The sequence below is a fragment of the Copadichromis virginalis genome, linkage group LG4, assembly GCF_057382275.1.
Source record: "Copadichromis virginalis isolate Kocher_CV1m ecotype Utaka linkage group LG4, C_Virginalis_male_GT1.1, whole genome shotgun sequence".
NCBI lineage: Eukaryota > Metazoa > Chordata > Actinopteri > Cichliformes > Cichlidae > Copadichromis > Copadichromis virginalis.
This window is the reverse complement of record NC_140621.1, coordinates 22,817,969-22,836,823: the sequence shown is the minus strand read 5'-3', so window position 1 is coordinate 22,836,823 and position 18,855 is coordinate 22,817,969. Positions and strand designations below refer to the sequence as shown.

The 18,855-nt window shown below is 39.3% G+C and overlaps 2 protein-coding genes across 2 annotated transcripts; both read right to left on the bottom strand.

Annotated features, from left to right (window-relative positions):
* Nucleotides 1-165: 165 nt before the first annotated feature.
* Nucleotides 166-13,040, bottom strand: LOC146711425 (arf-GAP with dual PH domain-containing protein 1-like). The gene is made up of 11 exons (XM_085454276.1): nt 12,720-13,040; nt 10,888-11,018; nt 10,353-10,444; nt 8,536-8,618; nt 3,884-3,996; nt 3,534-3,680; nt 3,130-3,213; nt 2,629-2,691; nt 2,441-2,512; nt 1,919-2,147; nt 166-818 (listed from the first exon to the last, which is right to left on the bottom strand). The coding sequence occupies exons 1-11, from the start codon at nt 12,808-12,810 to the stop codon at nt 790-792; spliced, it is 1,134 nt and encodes a 377-aa protein (XP_085310402.1). The 5' UTR covers nt 12,811-13,040; the 3' UTR covers nt 166-789.
* Nucleotides 13,041-13,811: 771 nt separating this feature from the next.
* On the bottom strand, nt 13,812-18,847 carry rnps1 (RNA binding protein S1, serine-rich domain). Its single transcript, XM_085454275.1, has 7 exons — nt 18,770-18,847; nt 16,601-16,747; nt 16,326-16,505; nt 16,112-16,217; nt 14,579-14,732; nt 14,344-14,485; nt 13,812-14,233 (listed from the first exon to the last, which is right to left on the bottom strand). Coding segments are annotated over exons 1-7 (837 nt in total). The 5' UTR covers nt 18,772-18,847; the 3' UTR covers nt 13,812-14,127.
* Nucleotides 18,848-18,855: the final 8 nt, after the last annotated feature.

Genomic DNA, 18,855 nt, shown 5'->3' with positions numbered 1-18,855 from the left:
AAGCTGCTGGAGCCTTTTTTAGTCTAAAGCCTTTCCTATGTCTCCCTCTGCTGGATAATAACTCATGACATAAAGGAAATATTTAAATAGTTGTGTATATATAGAAGAAGCAGTAAGGCTAGGCAGTACTTAGTTGTTACATTGATTACATCTGTGCTAACAAAAAAAAAGCAAAAATTGTTTATTCTACCTGTGTGGCACATAGAAAATTAGACAGTTTAAAAAAAATAAATACATTCAGAATTACACATATTTTTACAGAAAGTCTAATATAAAATAATGTATGTATACCACCTTAATGATGTTAACATGCAGTTTGATGTCAGATAAATCTGTTTTGGTCTGCATATAATTGGTCAGAAGTTTGCAGTTCATACATCTGAAATGTAATCTTGTTACTGATGACAGAACACTACACTGAAATCTCGTGAGCAGCAGCCGTTCTAACTCCAAGTTTACAGACACACACACATCTGCACATTCAGTGTAAATGTCCTGTTTCAAGTATGAAAGTAAGTCAGACCACATAGCAGATGAGTTAGCTAACATTCATGGCTCCCCACGAAACGTGTCTGGCACATCATGTAGGTGAGGCTGACGAAGACGACAGGCAGAGACAAAAGGGTAACTGCTGGAATGCCAAATAATCAAAGCTGTGTCACCGTGAGGCTGTTTTCTATGTGAGCCTTCAGTTTTCGTAAGTGCTTCTATTACAAGATGTCAAGGTTTTTTTCTTCTTCCAGCGGCAGTTTCTATATTCCTCACCCTGCACCAAGTTCTTCGTCCTCATCACGGTTTGTGCTTAAAATATGCCTCCACTGTAGAAAAGGAGAAAGAAAATAGAGCCACATGAGTTAAGAAAATAGTGGCACGTTCTTCTATGTATTAAAAAACGATTTACAGTATTGTGCAAAAGTCTTGAGCCACTCCTTATTTCTTTATATTTTGCTTCCAAGGACCCGACTTTGTTTCATTCTTTCTAAAGATCTTCTTTTGACATCAGCTGCTTTTTCACTCACTTTAAGTCCAGGTCTTGTTCTTGACCTGAAGAATATCTTATGTTTTGTTTCGCTAAACCATTCAAGACTAACCTGTTACTCTTTCAAGCATTATAAGGCATTTAGGACATGAGCCGGTGCTGTCTCTGCACATAACAGACTAGAACCAATTTAAAATTTGTTACTTTCTTTTGTTGAATCTTAACAAATGCCAAAGATAACACAGTTTGACAGGTACAAAATAGTATTTATGTACTAATAAGGTGATTCCCAAAGAGCTTTGAGCTAAAAAGTGTACACAACAGTGTAAGTTTCTACAACCAAGCTCTGTCATGGTTTTCAGCCAGTTGTGTGTCAGATTTTGTCAAAATTGGTGGAAATATGAGCCTTGCATCAGATTGGCGATCTGTCCAGGGTGTACCCTGACTCTTGCCCTATACTTGCTCCAGTCCACCCACAACCCTAATAAGGATGAGCAGAAAAGGATGTTTGGATGGATGGACGATGGAATTATGAACACAGAAAAGTATCTGATTTTGATCCACTGTGCAATACTATCTAGAAATTGTCAGATTGGCAGCAGCTTCATTTTTCACTGCAAGTGCAGTAAAAGCATACCTTTGATAGAAAACACACAATGGGACAGTATCAGCCATGGATTGGCCTCCCCAGAGCCCGGAGGTCAACGTTACTGAATCAGTGTGAGATCATCTCAACAAAGAATGGAACAAAAGCCAGCCAACATCCAAAGAAGAGCTTTGAACATCCTTAAAGAAGCATTGAGAACAATTCCTGATAACTATTTACACAGCACTTTTTTGTATCTTTGCACATTTCCTAGCAAAATATTAAAAAATGAGGGGTGGCTCGAGACTTTTGCACAGCACTGTATGTGTTTTGTAATTTTTTTTTATTTTAACCTGCATACTCCTGAGGCAGCATTGGTCTGTTAATAACTGTAAGGAAAGCAGTGATCCATTCTTTCTGCTCCACTTCGGTCTCACATGCAAAGAGGAACTTCCTATCTGGGGTCACTATTGTTATTCCAAATGGCCAATGGTAACCCTGGATAGTGGAAGGGAGGTTGGGAAGCACAATGTAGCCATTTTCCTGACTACCGATGAAGACCTCACCACGTGCATAGGCATCCTACAAGCAGAGAGAGAAGCAGTTTTAATGTATGTAATGTAGTTTTATGTACCTGAATCAAACTTAAATTCAGAAGAGTTAATGGATATGGAAATTGCTTCATTAAAGTATAAAAACACACAAAACGTGTGAATAAAATCAAAGGCGCTGTGCTAAAGGCTACTTGCACAAATTCTGGGTCATGGTCTCTTAAAAACAAGAATTGACTGTAGAGAAACATCACAGCACCATCTGCTGGTCACAGTGTGTAATTAAAATTATTTTCATATGTTTTACTGGTGAAACTTTACTACCAGTGGATCCTTGAAATACAAGAGCCTCCTGTCATCCATCGTAAACCACCTCTTCTTGAAGCCCTCTGTGTGCTGCAGGACAGAAAACAAGACATCGAAGTCATCTTGACGGCATCACTGTGATTTTTTTATTTTATTTTTCTCCTGTGCTATATGATCGGCAATTTATCTACACAAAACAAAATCACCTTTGGACCAGTCTTCTCCATGTAGCCCTCTTTTAGGTAGTTTCTGGTTACCTTTGGCAGCAGCTGCACAAAGAAAAAGAAACATACTCAATCATTTCAGGAAAACGTTTGATTTGTTGTTCGTTTCTTTTTTAACTGTATATGTGCGCATGCTTATATTAAACTGACTACTGGTTTGCAGTTAAACCACATTGAGAAGTTGTTGTGATTTAGTGTTTTACATAAATAAAACTGAATTGAATTGAATTTGACATTTTAGAAATAAATACAGTTTACCGAGCTGTACTGAAGTTAAAAACACCTGCAAAAGGTTTAAATTAAACCTCTACATGAGCTTAAATCATGAGTACAGCAACCAGATTGAAGCACAAAAGATGCCATTATTGTGTGCAATATTACCTTCATAATGACAAGTTCAAAAGAAAAGGAAAAACTTGTCTTCAGCCACCTTAGTTGTAGCTGCCTTCATGCAGGAGCCCATATATGAGAGCACTTACTCACCTCAGAGTTTAGAGCTAGAGGAAAAGCCACCTGCAGGTAGCGCAATCGAGCTGCTCTGATGCCATTGAACCAGTCCACTATTTCCTTAAGAGAAGGACATAAGGAAGTATAATGGCTAAGTTACACATTATCATGTCATTTAAACCATTGGTCCCATCCCCAATTAACTCCACTAACAAGGTAACTTCTTAAAAATGCTTTGTAAGAAAACCATCTGAAACTAAGCTATTGGCAAATATATTGGTCACTATTTTTAATTAAACAGATCCCTGTGATGCTCTTACTAAAGTAAATTTGTTACATGTTGAATTGTAATTGCCAACCTTTTCCTCTAGAGGGACACATTAACTTTCCCAAGCTCACGATTTCCCATCTGAAACACCAAACGGGGCATGTCAACTCACCTTTCCATCCTCGTGGTAAACAAAGACATTCCTAGTGCTGTTGTCCTTTAAGTAGGTTATCTGCAGACCATGGGCAGTGCCCATTTTGGATGGCTGGAAAGTGGCATTCAAAGTATTGATCTTCATAATCGCTTTAGGCTCTTTGGCCTGCAGAAAGTAAAGACTTTTTGTTAAACATTCTCGCCATTATCAAGGCTGTTTTTGCACATTATTAACCAATTGTAGACTAGGAGATAACCACATTTGCCAAAACACACAGGCTCCTTATTTATACAACTTCATATATTACAAAGAGAAAAATCAGGACATGTATGAAGTGATAGAGTGTAAGCAAAACAGACAGAACTCACGTCATGCTTGTTAAAGTATTTAAGCACACCCTCTCGCTCGGACAGAATAAATTTTCGGCTTAGGTATTGTCCATTGTCTCTGCCACGTTTCCACAGAAACCCTTCTCTGTAGCCTGCCAGGAGGAGAGAAACACAGGTTGGGGGTGAAAGCAAAACAACTTTTATTAATGCTGAAAATCTCAGACACACATCTAAGAAATGTCCACAAATAAACAAACTGTTATTAACTTGATAATCAGATAGATAAATGTGCACTGGGTGATTTAGAGCAAGAAGAAAACTGTCACTTTTAAGGCTGATCCATTTACATTATAAAACAATGATAGCCTCTCTGCATATACTGTAGCATTGGCATTTGTTTTGGACCTTTGTTTCTGACCCTGTTCAGTGTTCAGTTCCCATCGCTTATGTTCATGCTATGTTTCAAATAAAATCTAAAATTATATGGTTTAATTTGCTTTGCCAGGTTAACTCCTACTATTTTGATATATTTAGACAGAAATTGTTCTGAAGAGTTGCAGCAATTGCACAATACACAAAGCTTTTATATCCACTTGCCATTAAAAAAAAAAATAAAATTGACTCATGCCGCCTTACACTCATGGCTGACACTTTAATTCCAGAAAGCAAGTACGGAAATCCCTAAACCCACATTGTCTTGCTAAATAGGTTTAAACTAATCCAAATGCTAAAGAAAACATAAGTTATATTATTGCACAACCACGTCTTGTGGTTACTCATCCGGTGAATTAAACGCCTATTACACAATCGCTTGAAGAGCTAACCAGTAACAACATTGGTGGAGGCCACTGAAAGACATACTGATGACCTTGTGCTTGTGTGTGTACCCTTTTAGTATTTGTGACCACTGTTCTAAGAACCTCAGTAATGGCTTTTACTATACATAAATAATTAAGCTTCTACTGATCTACAAGCCTGAAAATGACTGAAACAAATATGCTAGCACACACACTAAGCACGTTTGTTTCATAGCTGTAACTGAACAATCGGGAGCAGTGAATGACTCCACTTATTTTTAGTCATACCTAAATAATCATGTCAATCATTCACCTATTTTCTCCTCCCCACAAACACATAGACACACACACAGTAGTAGATGGTCCTATTCTTGACCATGGCCACACACAAAACCGTAATAACATTATTCTCATACAGACAATTAAAACTGAAACACTAAGGAAATATAAAATGCACCCAAATAACAGAGAGCTAGATCCTGATGCTGAAGTTGATACGAAATCAAAAAACACTTGGGTATTGTTCCTCAGCTGTTACTCTACCAACACTGTGATGCTACAACGCAATCGCCATAGTCACACGTGAACTACAAAGTTTCCCCATTTTTACATGTAGCACTCAAAAGGCTAATTAGGCAGCCAAGTGTTTAAGGGTGCATACTACGTGAGCAAATGGTCTTAATCAAAATTAAATGGAAATCTGACTGGATATGAATAGCTGCATGTGTTCCTAGTAATATATTACATTGATTCGTCAGAAACAACGAAAACTACTTCCCCCGCAAGAAACTGTATCAAAAAAAAAAAAAAAAAAAAGCACCTCAGTTAATTGCTGCTGCTGCATGAGGTTAAATACATTGCTATAGAGGCCAGAGGCTTCAAAATAAGAGGAGGATGTGCCAGAAATTTATACAGTAAATTACAGTACCTAGAATTATGGTACACCTGCATCTTTCTTCACTTTCCTACTTAAATATGCATTTTGAGTCACAAATAGAACCTATTGCTGTGGCTGAGCAATAGCTTCATCAATAATTTATGAACCTGAACCTGTTTTCTTCCACCTCTGGGATGGGGTCAAACCTTCCACAACGACAGAACAGAGGAGAAGAAGAGAAATGATTCACTGAGATAACAGAAAGTTAAAGATTTGCAAACACTTGGAAGAGCAAAGGGAGTTTCGGATGGCAGTGTCCGTCTCTCTCCAGATCCTGCACAGATGAATACTGCATGTTTTGGCATAAAATCTATGTGCGCTGTTGTATACAATGCTCATGCACAAAAGAGGGCATTCTTCCTCCACGGCAGGCACGCATATTCACATGCTCTAAACCTCTGCACAGCACAACACAAGGGAGCATTGACAGAGAGACAAAGTTTGACTGTCATGAGACTATGATAACAGGGCTTTATATTCTCTACCTGCAACTGAGAAGACTTTTAGTTTCTGCATGCAAACATCCATATGTGTGCCAGGATCTTAGCCCAGACTCAAATCTGCGGTCTACATTTTAAATATGTTCAGCTGACCTGACTAACACGAGACCAGAGCAATTAGTTACAAACCTTCCTGCTTGCCTTGCACATCTACTCTGCAGCACTAACAATACAACGCACAATACACTTCAGATTGTATATTGGCGCACAACAAAAGCAAATCTTAAGCTTTATGCTAATTTTTAAATGCACGAGGTTCCTCAGAGACACCCAGTGACAACCTCATACGACTTAGTTAAAAGGGAACTGTGTTGATTTTACCCATCACATTCTGCTTCCTCATCATGTGGACTACAGCATGTGAACCTACCATCTGTGATGCTGCCCTACTACAAATTCTAAGACACAATCGCACACACACACCTTCTGAAGGTGTGGTTTTGAGTAACAAAGTATTGTATTATATAATGTACAATTTTTTTTTTAACTGCTTTCTGTCGGGTTGAACAAAATTTAACTTGCCTTGTTTCCTGTTTTCCAAACAGACGTTACCAGGGGAAGCAGTCTTTCAAGCTTGATAGTATGTATGGTTTGTGACCATCATTTCTTATCTGGGTAACATATACACACGTCTGACAGCTTCCCATTTCCTCAGACTTTGCTCAACTCTGAGTAGTTGCTAAAGAGAAGAGTGGATTTCTCAGAACTTAGCAGCATTGTAACATTGTGGGGTAGGCCTATCCTTTATGTGTGGCTCTTTTAAATAAGATCGTATGAATAGGTATGAACACACAACACAAGATCCCCATTGCCCTGAAAAACAAGACAGCCTGCTCTGGAAAAAAAGGTCTAATCACAATAAAAATACTTCAAATTACTCCGTTCTACTAAATCATTTATCTCAAAGAGTGCCGGGTTAACTATTCACACATTAACCTCAACTTTTTGCCCATTTTCAGCACTTATATTCTGTATCTAAACATTTCATACAGTGTCCAAAAAAGTTGTAAATATTAAAATAAATAATAATTTATTGTCATTAATACAACTACGCCTATCTTTTTGGCACCGAGTTTGGTGAAAACCATACATGCAGTGTGTATAAAGGTCTTAAAACAATATATAAATAAATAGTTACCAACAGTTCAGACATTGATTAGAAAGAATAAAGATGTATAAAGATAACAATCGAATAACTGGAGTTTTGTTTTTATATAAATAAAGTTTCTCCTGTCATCGGTGTTAAATATATCATCTGCTTTAAATATCTTAAAGTGCATTTTATTGCTTTTAGCATGGATTCAATTCAAATACATTTTCTGTTTGCTATTTTATTTAGGTTTTGTGAATCGACTGCATACTGCCCTTGCGACTGTAGAAAAAAAGCAATTTTTATGCCATGATTTAAACAGCATAGGGATTTTCTGTTACACACCCAGCGATGCAATGCACCTCATTTTACAATCATGGCCATTGTGCAACTCAACAGACGATACTGACGATATGAAATGAGAACTCTAAATGTAACGTCCACTAATGAGGGTGTGTCCATATTATTCAGAGAAGTGAATAAGAGAAGATTGTTTTGGAAACGCTACATAATCTTCGCATCATAATCTTAGCTGTGTCATACATTCGTGCATGCGAAAATCACAATAGTCATAACAGGCAGACTCATAGTAGTCCAGTCTTGGCATTTGCACACTCATTGCCAGTCAGTGGCAGAGGCGTCCGTTATTGATTAACTGAGTCTGGTTTCCACTGGTGCTTCTTTGTCTCTTATGAGACTGCATTGGGCAATTAGCCAGACGTCCATTATGAAAGGGACATGATTCAGCACAAAAGGCATGGATAAGTGTTCACACATTAAGTTTGAGTTTAGATAAACTAAAATGAGAAAAGGGTGTTTTGGTAATTAGTGAGAAACGAGAATAAAAAGGATCTGTAGGGCAGAAAAAGACCGTTTTCTTCACTTGATGACATACCCTCATTGTCTCTGCAACATAAGCCATGCTGACACACCATCTATCTCTAAACAGCTGACTAATTGGGCTGGGCTATGTAAATGAGCACTGGGTGATGGTGCCTGGTGGACCATGACTATTTATTTCCTATTACACCCTTTGATGCCATTACCAAGTCACATAGTACCTCCTGCAACAACAGCACCTGCCAACATCTCACCAATTAAGCTGATATATCTCATTTCTGTTTTTATGCCCTTCAATTATTTTCTTTATTCCCAAATTCCTGAATTATTACTTGAAGTGGAGGTGGTAAAGTGGCGTGTTTTCTGTCCTCGATCCTTGTTTGGGTTAATAGATGACGCTTTCTCGCTGATTCAATCAACACTGAATGGGTGGTGCAGCGTAAGACGCAGAAATACATCTTCTTTTGGTCATGTAAAAGGGTATAACTATATGCATATAACTGTGCACAGGTATGTTGTATTCTTACCTGCCGAGTAGGGTTCCTGCTTTTCCACGCACAAAAACTCCTTCCTCTCGTACTTGGCTCGGATCCACTGATCCCGCAGGACCCTGCAGAACGGAGGCTGTTAGACACTCAGCTCTGCCTGGGTTTGATGTTTACTTCATGCCTCAGCTAATTTGTTGTAAACATCTCATTAACTTGCGCAGATGCCGACCCTCGTGGATTCATTTTGTGCAAACATCTATCAAATACAACCTCATCATCTTGTAATTATCATTTGTGTCTCCCTTGTCCTGTTTCAAACATAATAACGATTAGATGGTGTGTGATGTTCTTTAGCGTCATATTCTTCTCCTTTTTTCCATTTTCTGTATTTTTTGGTTCCCTTAATAATAATAATCATAATAATTGCACTTGTATGCATCTTCTCAGTATGTTCAAACTGCTGCGGTATTACTGTGTGTGCAGCTCTTCACTGTAGTAAATGGATCTGCCTTTTTCATCCCTATTTTCTTCACTCATCAGTCACCCCTCCAAAACACAACACATGACAGGTCACTGTGGTGCTGTTCAAAATTGTTATTTATATCGCTGAACAGTTAAGAAGAAACCCTCGTGCTGAATTGCTGCTTCCTGTTCATACTACAGGAACTGGGCATTCTTATCAATGTCATCCTGCCAAACCAAAACCACTTGTTAATGAAGACATCCATTTTCCCAACAGCTGCAGGCTTAAAGGCACCATTGCTAATATTTACTGCATAAAATAACAATTAATTTAGAGCATATATAGAGAGAAATTTACTAGTTTTAATAGTTTTCAATACTTATTACTAAAAACAAAAACAGTTTCTGTCATATCCCACTGCTTTGTGCTTATCCATGTTGCAGTCATAATAAGAAAATGGAAACCTTCTTTCAATTTAAAAGGTTTTACATATCAAGACATAATAAAAAATAATCTGGTCCTTAGCCTGTGTTAAAATGATCATCATCACCCCTTTGTCACTGTGCTCGACTGTTGGTTTGGTGTGTTTGTGCTGAGGTGCTGCGTTTATTTTTTTTACCAAACATAGTTCTTGGCATTATGGCCAGACTTTTGACTTTTGGTTTCATCTGTCCAAAAGGCATTGTTCAGGAAGATTTCTGGTATGCTCAGATGCAACTTTGCAAACATAAGCCATGAAGGCGGCATCAAGGCGACCCTTCTAAAGTGCCATATTTCTTTTGTTTTTCTAATTTTCTACTGTCATGTACTTTAACATTTAACATGGTTGGCAAGAGGTCTTACAATGTTTTCCACTTGTGAAGAATCTTTCTCACTCTAGGAAGATGGACTTGAAATTGTTGGAAAATGACCTCATAACCCTTTCCAGACTAGTGGGCAGCAACAATTGCTTCTATAACATCACTGCAAATGCCTTTCATCTTGGGCATTGTGTCAGTGCGTATCTGAATGATCCAGAACAACAAGCTGCCAAAACTTCTTTGTTTGAGGTGCTCACACTTACTGATGATCAATCAATCAAGTTCATTTGATTAGTAGAACCTGTGTGCTACCTTCCCTCTCAATCCCTAAGGTTATACTTTCACACGGCTTCTGCAATTTGGCTTAATCTTTGTTAAATATACAATGGCACAGTGCAGTATGTCGTGTATTGTAGCTTGTCTGAGGTTGTATTTACCAAATTTCAAGATTTGCTGAGGAACATAATATTTTTTATTATGTACTAATGTGTAAAACCTTCGAAGTGAAAGAGGGTGTACTTTCTTTACATTTTGACTGCGTATTTAGAGGTGACTCAAACATAAAGTGGAACAAAAGAGGATGGATTACTTACGTGCAATCCTTGAAGGTGGGGCAGTAGTAAAAGGCAGGAACTAGCTGTTCATATATGGCTTTGGCAGCATTGTTACCAACAGAGTCCATAAACTGTGGAGGAGGGGAAAAAACATTCACTCTATAAGGAATATCTGTTTGTGTTCACAGCTTTCTGTAGATATTCAAAATGCTGTGTTTGGAGCTCAGTGTTAGTTTGGCTGACTCTTTGCCCAAAGTTTGACTGCTGCACTTTTGTGTCTTCGTATTTAAAATTGAGGATGCTGCTCAGCACGCAGAGAAGTATACACAGACACGCCTTTGCATAAGTACACAAAGAAGCTGGTTGTGTCCGTCAGCTGCTGGCCCATTTCTTTTAGTCCAAGCTTAATTCATATAGATGACCTTTATTATTTTTTCAAGCAGAGATGCAGGGGGAAGTGTGGGAGACAGAAAGATAGCTGCTCATAGATGCTTGAGAGAGATGGGTGCAGATGTGATTTCAAGCCTGATTGCTGATCCCCACTTACTAGAGGATCTCCTACTGGGTTTCTCACCTCCAACTCAGAAGGGGTCCAGGGATCCAGAATAAGAGATTTGACCTTGCTGATCTGAGCAATGTTTCGATGGAGGCCTGAGCAGCTGTGACACACAAACACGCCAAGGGTGTACGATGCCCACTCTGGGCCTGTAATGCAGGATAAAGAGGTATATGACCACACACACACAAAATATTTTACCTTACGTAACTGCCACACTGAAAAATTCCTGACAGACACTAATGGTTCCAAATAGTAACTGGGAAAAGTGGTTATCACAGGCAAATAGAACAACCATTGCTGTAGTTGATTAAGATTTCAAATAAACACAAATATGTTACAAATGTCGCCTGAGAAAGAACAGAAATCAGCACAGGCAGAAGCATAACAAGATTAAGACAAGCCAACGATAAAAGCTTGGTTGTTTCTCGGTCATTCTGCCTCTTCGTCTTTAACATAAGCAGATGATCAGCGCACAGCATAAATAGATTTCCACATATGCTCACTATAGTATACACAGGAAGTTACTAGTGCGCAATAAGCTTGTTTCTAGGACCTAAATTTAGGCAGCCTAAATCTTCAGTATTTATATCAAGACCCCGTGTTTTTAATAAGCGTCTGTATGCAGGAATAGATACATAAATACACATCACATTCACCTTTAACATGAATGCTTAAGCAAAGGTTTAAAAGTTGAAAAGCAGGGAAAGAAAAAACTTCACAGAGTTTTATGTATACCACACACTCTTCTTTCTTTTTTAAACTCATGCAGTATGACAAGCTGCACTAAATGTTTTTAAATTTAGTACAGAGAACAAACGCTGAGCAGGGTTATAATACAGTGAAGGTGTGAGGAGATGCAGATATATTTCGAAGTTTAATTTTTAGCGTCATTGCACTGACCAGCGTGAGGCTATATTATACCTGCCATTGTGGTTATTTTGTAACTGAACCGCAGAACTGGGGCAACAAGATTGGTGTCAGCATTCAGCAGCCTTTAAACCGTCTCTGAGGAAGGCAAAGCCGCACACATGCAAGAGAGCATGAGAACAAAGAGCTCGATTACTTCCTCGAGCATAATTTAAAAACTGTGCACATGCGAAACCGTGTATCTGTAACACTGAGACAAGATGCTGCCGCGTGGTTAGCAAGTCCCACGCCGACTCACCCTCTCGGTCTAACACTGAAGTCATTCTACACAGAAAGTGTAATGCACGCAGAGCCTAAAAATGTATGAGTGTGTTCAAAACTTAGAGCTGAAAGAAAGGACTCCAAGAGAACTGCAGCCGTGTTTATTACTGGTATTTTAATATGATGCTCTCATGTGCTTGTCGCCTTCCACACAAGAGAATCTTGAAGGCTGCAGAGTAGATAAGTGAAAGTAAATTTCACAAGCAACACCTTTTTGAAAATGCATGCATGCTCTCATATACTGAGCTGCAGATTTGATTAATGTTAAACAACTAGGTGTGTTCCTCAGGGTGTGTGACCACATGTCTGCAAGCTGAAGAAGAAAACCAACCACGTACATAAACACCCATTTGGCTACTTAGCATGAACAGTAAAAATAATAATAATAAAAAAATTTTTTTTACTGAAACTACTGAAAACCTCCGACTGACAGTATTGGTTGTTGTTGTTGTTTTTTTTTTTTATCAGAACTCACAAACGTATTGCATCAGTGTGAAAATCTTCATTGTGTCAACTATCGCACAGGTGTCATAACTGCCCGAGAAGAGAAACTAAAGCAGTTACGTTCGTGTGTCTCAGTTGGGATTGCCACAGAATGTATGAACACTCTTAAAACTGGATGTCCAGCATCTGAGAGTGACTCCACTCCTCCAGCCTACCTGCAGCTCCACAGTCGGCACAGTTCCCATTCCCAGGTTTGTCCAGAAGCGCTTTCACACGCTGTCTGATCATTTCGTGATCGGAGGTCATTTAAGTTTAACCTATTTTGCTCCGACGCCTGATCAACCCCTAAAATCCTCCAGCAGTCTTGCATAGAAAGTAGCCCAGATACTGTGGCCGGACGAACTGAAGTAAATTCGCAGGGCGTCAGAGCGCGCTTGGCCAAACAGGAGCGGTGTCGAATTTAGGTGGTGCCTCGATGAGAAGAAGAAAAAAAATGAAGCACGTTCAGCGTTGTGTAGATGCTTTAACACTGAAACAGCAAATGCAAACACAACTCTTCTTTGTTTATTTGGAGGGAGACCTCCAGTGGTCATAATGGAGACTTACGCAGAGTGGAACCACCCATATTTGACCTCTTCCTCGCTATTTCACTTCACTACAAAATGTAGTCTGCCAGATCAGTCATTCAAATCTACTAACAAACTCGGCAGGACCGGTCACACAGAAAAGAACAATTTAGATCAAGGTTTGATTAATTTAAATATGCTAGGGACAAACTGATTTTAATGTGTATAATAACTGCATTTCTTTTAGATCTGTTCCATTAGACTGTACAGAGGTACATTGTAAGCTGACTCACTGGCACAGTTTACTGGACATCCTCATTAATAAAATTCGTTTCACCGCACCATTTCCTGTTAAAGAAGATTAAGACTGCATGAAATTTACTATAATCGTGATAGAAAATTTCATGGGAAAAGGGAAATATGTGAAGAAGGAGCCTATTTTTTACAAACCCATCCAACTATACCAGGAATTATATGCTGAAAGGAGGTAATAAAGGAAGTAATGAGGAAAGTTTCCTCAGTATTTAGAAATTTTGACTTTACAATGTTGTCACATAGATGCTTCTGGGTGATGTCACTCAGGCAGGAACCTCCTAAGCAAAACTGATTATTCCACCACACCCTGAATGTCAGCAAAGGCCTCTTTTTCCTTGTCCCTTTCTCTTTTCCTGTGGCTGTAAGGCCTGTGCTCTTAAAACAGGAACCATTAGGAAATGATCAATAACAGTATGGCACAAGGCCTTTCACATTGTTAAAGTTTTATTTTTCAAAATGTCTAAAAATTCAAGACAAGGTAAAAAGAAGACACGCTCGAAGACTGGTCGATCTGTATGCAGAGCAAGCTCAACCTAAAAAGACACATACTGGTCTAGCTTTCCAAAATAAACTTATACAAAACATGGAAAAAAAATGTTGCACAAAGAGCACTATTAAAGAAATGTCCATGTTGGCTACAATGCAGATGAGTGAATTCTGTTGAGCCCACATGAATACTGAGGAATCAAGAAACGAAGCCGATTCGGCACCATGAGAGATCGCGTACAGTACGAAAACCCGTCTATCGAGAGGAGTTGGAGCTGGAACGAGAGCGGTGACGCCTACGACCGGGAGATCTGGAGCGAGAGCGGCGGCGTGCTGGCGATCGCCTCCTTGGGGAGCGGGACCTGCAAAAACGTAAATCAATAAGTAAGTGTGGAAGGGCATGTAGGCCTGATAAAAAACACAAATGTCAAACACGAATGGAAACAGTAACTGGTCGAATCATTCATAGTACCTTCTCCTCATGCGCGGTGGGCTGCGACGCCACATAGGTGGTGGCGGGGGCATTCTGCGGGGTGGAGATGGTCTACGGGGTGGAGGGCGGACTCGCTGAGGCAGCACAGCACAAGCAGTGATTTCCTGTCCATCAATCTGACCTATTCGTAAGAGTCAACAAAGAGTTACCCAACACGAACGCAAGTCTGTCTAGATTAATCTTCCATGACGAAGCCACAGAACTACCCACATACCTCCGTCCATGTGTTTGAGTGCCTTCTGGGCCTCCTCGGGGGTCTCAAACTCCACATAAGCACAGCCCCTGTGCAGGTGCGGGTGGAGTCTGTCCATTGGCATGTCGACTCCTTTGATTGTCCCATAAGTAGAAAAGATTTCCTGGATATGTTCCTGTTAAACAAAGACATAGCTGTTAACATAAAAACCTTTGTGTTCTAAAAATATAAAATTTAAATTAAAATAATTACATTATGTAGGGAAAGTTTTTATTTTCAATTCCATTTTTGTAATATATCTATATTATGGCTAAAGCAGTTTCTGGATGGATGCAAACTGCATTTTGTTGCCTTGTACTTGTGACATGTGCAATGACAATAAAGTAGAATTCTATTCTATTCTTATTTACATAGCACTAAATTACAACAACAGTTGCCTTAAGGTGCTTTATACTGCAAGGTAAAGACCTTATAAAAATATAGAGAAATAGGATTACCACCTATGAGCAAGCACTTTGGTGACAGCGGGAAAGAAAAACTCCCTTTAAACAGGAAGAAACCTATGGCAGAACTAAGCTCAGGGAAAGACAGACATCTGCCAAAACCAGTTGTGGGTGAGGGGAGGAAGACAGTACAAGAACATGCTGTGGAGGAGAGCAGTTATTTAATAAAAACTAATTACTAAATGTAGAGTTATGTATAAATATCAGGTGGGGAAAAAAGCCAGTGAAGAAGAAACCCAGAGAAGCCTAGGGAAAATAAGAACTAAACCTTATTAGAGAAAAAAGCCGAAATGGGCAGTAAAACATGAGATGCTTTTACCCGGAACAATCTGACAGCTGTAACATTCACACTTAGTGTTCTGATTTTTACATCAGGAATTTTGTCACTAATAAGCGATGCCCCAAAACACCCAAATTTCACTTTTAGGCAACTATCTGTCAGTTAAGCTAAAGTACTGTACTGGTGTGCAGCTGGTATTACAGAGGAATGTAGAAAAATCAGTGACAACATGTTGCCACAGCTTTAAAGCCCAACCAATGTATGATTTGTCAGATCAGTACTGATATTTGGCGATTTAAAATCCTTACTAAGAAAAGTGCAGTCACAAATGTGTTTTACTGTTACAAGTTGTCGCCTGTTTACACTAATGGACTCTAGATCGCCTGGTTAATGTGTTGCAAATAGGAAAGTTGCAGTGTGCCCTCTGGTGGACAAACTATTTAATCCCAACAGTAATAACATGCTTGAAGGACGTTTCCTGTGTCTCCATTTATGTCAAACACCAACACAATATATCAGTATATTTATACTGATATCAATATACCCCCTCTTTAAATCAATATACAGAAGGTCGTCTAATTATTGGGGTTTTCTATCTATTATTGTTAGGCCTTATAATATAAAGTAACTTGAGCCGACTGTAGTTGTAATTTGGTGCTAAATAAATTTAATTTAATGTAATTTCAACCCTTAGCTGCATAGTGTGTTATCGCCTGTTTTCCCCTCCAGTGTGAGTGGTCCTCAGGTCTCCCTTTTGCTATAAAAACCAACCTTGGTGACATTCCTGGTGAGTCTCCCCAAGTAAACTTTAGTTGGTTTAGGTGTTGGGCTTCTTTTCCGGCGTTCCTTGTCATCTCTGGTCTTTTGTGTTTTAGAGCTGGAAAATCACAAGCAAAACACTAAATAACCAAGACTCAAACAAGAGAACATACAACACATCATTGTGCACAATTACCAAGCAGTTGCATTGGATGAAGAGACTTACACAGAGCGGGAGCGGCGACGGTTATCGTGGCGTCTGCGGCTGGGGCTCGGAGAACCCGAGGAGCTGGAAGACGAAGAGGATCGGGAGCTAGAAGAGCCGGAGCGGCTGGAACCAGACGAGCTGGATCCGCTTGAAGAACCTGAGCTGGAACCAGAACTGCTGCTCGAAGAAGAGCTAGATCTGGTGACAATCAATAAAAAAGAGAAATATATGAGGAAAGAGGACAGATTTTTATTTTCAACACTGGGATAAAGGATCCCATTAAGAGGGCAAACCTGCTGCTGCTGCTGCCAGTGGATGCGCTGCGGCGTTTCCTTGCTTTCTCTCGTCCTCTCTCCTTCTCTCCTTCCTTTGTTCCAGGCTTTTCTTTGCCTCTGTCTTTTGTTTTTTCATCCTCCTTCCGCTTTGTAGGTGAGGGTGCCCTTAGATGAGAGGAAAGCCACTGTTATTTTGATATGTTTACGTTAAGAATAGCACAAAGTTTGCTACTTTAAGATTATTTTCACTGCAAATAAATATATTTTTACTAAATGCTTAATTGAAAAGTTGACAGAAAATAGAGCTCAACATATTTCACGGTTCTAAAGATAAAAGCTTTTTAAAACACAAAGGTTTTTGTTAACAGCTATGTCTTTGTTTAACAGGAACATATCCGGGAAATAAATTGTATTTTAGGTCATATGTTTTCTGTTAGGTAGTTACTGTTTCAGAACAAAATAACAATTAACTGTACTGAGGAAATAATACAAGTTTTTCTAAATTTACAATACTTGAACAATTCGTAACGAGCAGCAGCCTCAAATCTCTTGATCTACAATTAGAACATCCTTTTGACATGTTTAAATTTGTATTAATTCGCCCATTTTCTCTACAAGCTTTAATTTTTGCCTCCAACTGCTGGAGCCCATACCAGCTGTTACAGGCCAAAAGGCAGGGTACACCTAGAAAGCCTATCACAGGGCAGAGACAGACACCGATTCATACATTCACATCTATGGCCGATTAAGAAACATCGGCCATGTATGCAAGAAAATGCCTTCCTGTGTTTTTTGGTTGTGGGAGGAACCCACTCAGACATGGGGAGAGAACATGCTAACTTCACACAGCAAGGCCCCAGCCAGCGCATTCAATGGCAGGACTTTAAATGGTAAAATCTTAAATGGCCTGCATTTGTATAGCGCTTTACTCAGTCACTAAGGACCCCAAAGCGCTTTACACTACATTCAGTCATTCACACACACATTCACACACTGGTGATGGCAAGCTACATTGTAGCCACAGCTGCCCTGGGGCGCACTGACAGAGGCGAGGCTGCCGGACACTGGCGCCACCGGGCCCTCTGACCACCACTAGTAGGCAAACTCAAACATGGGGCTAGTATCTTGCCCAAGGATATTTGGCATGCAGCCAGGAGGAAGCCTGGGATCGAACCACCTTCTGACCTGCTCTGCCACCTGAGCTACAGCCACCCTTTATTTATTGCTTTGAAGTAACAGTGCTAACCACTGCACCTCTGTGCGGCCACTTCTGTGTCCATTTAGTTTTCATTAACAAGTATGGAATTTAATTCTCCCTATACATCTAAGTACTAAGCGGTCTGATATTGGAACCTTTAAATGCTTGGTGTCTATGGATGTCTTCTTTTCTTGAATGTTTTCAGGTTAATGCAGGTTAATGTTATATTACTACCATCAGAGTCATTCAGGTTCTGTATTTTTCATTATGTTTTGCTACTACAGTTTTCTTCAGTTTTTTTTTTGTTTTCCGTTTAATTTAGTTTAGGTTTCCTGGGTATGTCTGCATGTTTAATATACCCATTAATTTAATTTGAGCTTTCTTTATTCTCTTACCGTCTACATGTTCTCCTTCATTACATCTATGAACATTCTTTATGGTCTTACTCTTTTCCTGTCTAATTTTGTTGACCCCGGGGTTTTAAACTCATCCACCATCACTTCCTCTACGTTTTTATAATCTGGCAGGTATTTGTCACGTGCAGATTGCATTATTATGATGTAAGCAACATTTTGTTTGTTTGTGTGTGTGTGTGTGTGGGGGGGGGGGGGGGGGGAATCTCCAATATATATGTAGAACAAAGCCTCTTGCCTTGTATTAACAGAAATTAATGGACATTATTTAAATAGTTTTAGAATTATTTGTCTTCTTATTAGATTTTTATAGTCAACTTTCCATAATAACATTGTTTATCAAGGTAAAATAATCATTAAAGTAAACTAGTTGACTTCACATCTAACATCTTGAGCACGAACGCGCCGCCATTGAATTTCATTCAAACAAGAAGAAAGCGACGCGCGAGCTGCTGTTTCACCCAAAACCGACTTCAACTGCGATTAGAAAATGTCGCATAATTTTCCGCATAAGCCTAAATACGTTTTCGGGTTTAAAAAAAGCTCAACTAAAGATAAATAAAAGGTTAAACTTACATGATTTCCAAAGGAGCTAGGCGCAGTTCGACCACTTGCGGCCTGAGAAAACGTCGCACGGTGATGACGATAAGCGGAAGTTACGT